We start from the raw sequence: 4,776 nt of genomic DNA on the forward strand, positions 1-4,776 counted from the left end.
ATAAAGATTTATTCTCGCCTTAGTGTCACTAGAACACCCCCCTCCCTCTCTAACACATAATACTTGTTTTTGATCCACTGTAACCCTCTCGATTTCGGCGCGTGGGTGTGGACGCTGCACGTGTTAATTTATTAACTAATGAATGTGTGCTTGCTGTGAAATGGTAGGCTGTATGGCAGATAAAAAAAGATAAGTTTAAGTTTTGACGGCCTTTTTATTTAGATAGGTGTTTAATAAAAATATATAACGGTTTCTTTATAAAAGTGTTCTTTACAGTCTTGTCTATAAGATGACTACTATATTTCTGTTTTACGTTAAGAAAGTTGTAATACAAATCTTTCAATGTAAGGATAAAAACTGGAACTTCACCCCAAGCTCTGGAAGAATGACAACAAATCTGTGTATTTAATTAAGGAGTACCATAATGTGATTTAACTGTAATGGTCGCTTGTGATGAAGATAACAATGAGGGTTTTTCGTGCCGGGGCTAGTCCCCACCGTGATTAGTTTTTAAAGCGAAGGTTTGAACCCCTGTGGTTAAGTTGTAATCATATAACTGTTCCAGTAATATTTGTGAGACAACAATATATAGACCTGTTTGTATGGATGATAAACGAACATAACAACTACTCCAGCTAGATTGACTACGCTTTAAACAATCAAAACTTCTATTTTGATAACTTGTTAGGCAGCCCGACAAATTTGACTACCCGATTTCAAAAGCTGTTTTCTATCTGTATTGCTAAATGTCTTCGTGCCTAAATTTAAAAACTGGAATATATTAAAACCGCGATCCCAGGTGTTTTAACACCTGTTGTTATTTCGAGAAGTCTCAAGATAGCTGTGTCATCTTCCAGGAGGGAGTCTGTCACGCGCAGCAAACATGATTTTTCAACCAAAGGCGACTCCTTATCGCTGCTGGACATAGTCCCGCGAGGCCAGTTAGGTCAGTTTCATGAGTCATACTCACAGACACACACACACATGACCTCATTTGTCCCCGTGAGTTGAGTTCTTCGTGTTTACGTGGAGTAAGCGCAAGGAATCCTGGTAGAAATGTTCGTGTGTTGGAGATTATTTTTATGAGATTTGTAGGGGGCAATGCAACGAATGAAACATTTTAAACGTTTCAGATTTTTGTATTTTATATGTACTTTAAATAACCTGCAAATATTTTAATATTATTGTGGTACAGAGCAGTTTCAATATTTTTTAAAAATAGCTACTATAAAGTAGTTATGTTATTTGAATGTTGAACTATGAACACGGTCATCATGATTACTATCAACACTGTGTATTCTGTTCGATAATACATTCTGTTCAACTGATGTACACTGTTTACAGAAAAACAATCATGAGACAGATATGGCTGGTTCAATAATTTAAAAAAATTATTTAAATTTCTGAAAATTACATGCATTCAGTCCCAGCTCATCAGAAATATGGGTGACCTGTTTCTGGGGGCAGCTATAAAAGTAGTGCATTCTCTGGGTTCCCAGAACCAATCAACAGAAGCTTATCTACAGTTTATAAATTTATTTTATCAAAGAATGCGTGACGTATATGGTTATTTTTCGTTTCTGAGTATAAAACAATCAATGATTATGAAGTACTCGTATCTTTAATAAACGACTTAGTTTGTATATTGCAATGAGGGATCTTGAGATTTAATTGAACACAAATTGGCATGATATTATTAAGATTTTGAAGAAGGAACCCCAAATTTCATTGAATTAACTCGGCGTTTTCAAGTGTAACATCCTTGCCAACAATTATTTTAGTATTGTACTTCAAATAAAGTATTTTTATACATAATTCTTTAGTTGACAGTTGGATGAGTATTGCTATATCGAATGTAATTACTTTCTCGACCATTATTATAGTTTTATTATAAATATTAATTTGTATTGTTACCTTAGAACTTATATTTATGACTAGCCTAAATCTCGTAAGCTGGCTGAACATCTTCAGGTATTATTGGGTTTACGGCCGAAAATGTCGTTAACGTGTGTGTACCCAACTTATGAAACATTACATTCTGGTCTTGATAATTAGATGTATAAGAAAAGTGTATTAAATTACCTATCTTGAAAATCATGTTGAATTTTATTCTCGTCCACAGTATGTAACTTGTTCTAAGGGGAAATTATTATATGTTCCTCAACTTTTACTATTTGTTATTAATTGAATTAACGACGTCGTATTTCGAGTGGCATATTTTCGTGGAAGCTAAGCAACATTTGTGATACACTTGGATTAGTTGAAGGTATAGAATGTGCTAAAGGTTGTGTCTAGTTTTCAACATACAGGTTCACGTGTCACATGACATCACTTTTATAACTGTACTGCGTTTATGTAATAGTGATTTTTAACTTCATCAAATTATTAAATGTTAAATACTAATACATTATAAGGTAATATTCGACGTAGAGATCTACTGTTGAATAAATACGGTGTTATATTTTCTTACTTATGTCGAGGTATGTGTTAGGCGTAGTAACACATACTTAATGGAATTTGGTGTTCATCCGCAGTTGCGTGTTTCAATGGTTCCATAACCTGATTATAGCCGTTGTTGTTGAGCTGGTCAACGAAGGTTCGTGCGGACTCGGTTTGCGCTCGTGCATTTGATAAGACTAAAGAATAAAGTGAAAGCTTGTTAAACCTGGATTTTAAAATCGCCTTTCCCTGTTAACCTCTACAAACTAGAAGTGTAAAAATGTCTATGATACAGCAAGGGTCGATGTTAGAGATGTTGAAGAAGAAAATGAAAGCGGTAAAAGACGAAATGGAAAATGCAAAGGAACACCTTGAAGAAACCGAGGCGCGGCTTCAGGAAGAGGTTCGGCGACGCGAGGAAGTAGGTGCCAATCCCATTTTCGTAACGCAATAGTAATAGGCTTAACGTTGGTGCTAACTACAAGTGGAAACGAACAGGTGGCAGCTAGCACTATTTTTCTTTCAGTCCACAGATTATAACGCATATAATTATTTTATTGTAACTAGTACTAGAAATTACTATAAAACTTTACGTAGAAATAGATTTACATTCACAGAATATGATAAAATAATCCCTCCATGTTACATGGGTGAATGTGTGACTCACGATCCTCACCCCCCAAAAAAATGCAAGGTGGTTATTGTTGGCTGGGGGATTCACTTTCGCAAGATTTGTTCATCATTTTAGCAGTAACCCTGGTTACAACTTAGGTATCTGGCTATAATAAGATTGTCTAATGAGAATTGGATGTTTTCGACAGTAAATATAATGCAACTTTACAAAACTGCATATTTTATATGATTCGATGTTAAGTTTGTTGTTGACAAGCAACTGGTTGTGCACTGTGTAATTCTGAAGCATGCCAACCCGAGAACTCCATATTCTAGTTGTGTTAGTGAAAAATCACTCTGTAAATAGGACAAATCTAGTATATCAAGTGTTCAACAAAACCTTTGAAATACAGAATCTTCCCTCTTTCAAAAAAACAAAGCTTAAATTCAGTGCAAGTTTAATGTGAAAATATAACCTTACCTTTTTATTGTTATTGTGTTAACTGGTGATAGCATGTTATATACATGAAGTTCACAAAGTTTCTGTTTTATTTATATGATTATTAAAATATTGTATGTAGCTTTTCTTTACTAATGGAGTTTTTATCCACGTCTTTCTGATCGTATTGAACAGTGACTTAAATACCTGAAGTGCTTATTCACAATAACCCTATATAAACCCCCTTATTTTGTTATATCCAGTTACTTTTATCCTATATAAACCCCCTTATTTTGTTATATCCAGTTACTTTTATCCTATATAAACCCCCTTATTTTGTTATATCCAGTTACTTTTACCCTATATAAACCCCCCTTATTTTGTTGTATCCATTTGCTTTTACCCTATATAAACCCCCTTATTTTGTTGTATCCAGTTACTTTTACCCTATATAAACCCCCTTATTTTGTTGTATCCAGTTACTTTTACCCTATATAAACCCCTTATTTTGTTGTATCCAGTTGCTTTTACTCTATATAAACCCCTTATTTTGTTATATCTAGTTACTTTTACCCTATATAAACCCCCTTATTTTGTTGTATCCAGTTACTTTTATCCTATATAAACTCCCTTATTTTGTTGTATTCAGTTACTTTTATCCTATATAAACCCCCTTATTTTGTTGTATCCAGTTACTTTTATCCTATATAAACCCCCTTATTTTGTTGTATCTAGTTACTTTTACCCTATATAAACCCCCTTATTTTGTTGTATAGGCTGAAGGTGAAGTAGCTGCTCTCAACAGAAGAATCCAACTGCTTGAAGAAGACTTGGAACGATCAGAAGAAAGGTTGAAAATAGCTACCCAAAAACTGGAAGAAGCATTGCAAGCTGCTGATGAAAGTGAACGGTGAGTGCTAGTGTGAGCTTTATGGACACTCAAAGATTACAATACATGATGTTTTGTATTCGTGTTTCAGCTTAATGTTAGTGTTACATGAGAAATTGGTATTAAAGTTGTTAGGTTCTTGTTTTTAAGTTATCTACTCTGAAACTACTGATTGATAACTTAATGTTCTTGTTTTTTTGTTATATCTTGTTTTGAGAAGTCTTCCATCCATATACACACATATATTCTTGGTGAATACTTCCATCCATGTTGAAGTAACTATATGATCCCTTGTCAGGATTATTACACACATATATTCTTGGTGAATCCTTCCATCCATGTTAAAAAGGGATCATACAGTTACAATAATCCTGACTATGATCCCTTGTCAGGATTA

At 34.1% G+C, this 4,776-nt stretch overlaps 1 protein-coding gene across 1 annotated transcript; it reads left to right on the plus strand.

Annotated features, from left to right (window-relative positions):
- Positions 1-2,546: 2,546 nt before the first annotated feature.
- Positions 2,547-4,409, plus strand: LOC106477386 (tropomyosin-1, isoforms 9A/A/B-like). The gene is made up of 2 exons (XM_013937962.2): positions 2,547-2,860; positions 4,267-4,409. Exons 1-2 carry the CDS (start codon positions 2,720-2,722, stop codon positions 4,402-4,404), a joined length of 279 nt encoding a protein of 92 aa, XP_013793416.1. The 5' UTR covers positions 2,547-2,719; the 3' UTR covers positions 4,405-4,409.
- The last annotated feature ends 367 nt before the right edge of the window (positions 4,410-4,776 follow it).

This window comes from Limulus polyphemus, unplaced genomic scaffold (assembly GCF_000517525.1).
Source record: "Limulus polyphemus unplaced genomic scaffold, Limulus_polyphemus-2.1.2 Scaffold14709, whole genome shotgun sequence".
NCBI classification, from domain to species: Eukaryota; Metazoa; Arthropoda; class Merostomata; order Xiphosura; family Limulidae; genus Limulus; species Limulus polyphemus.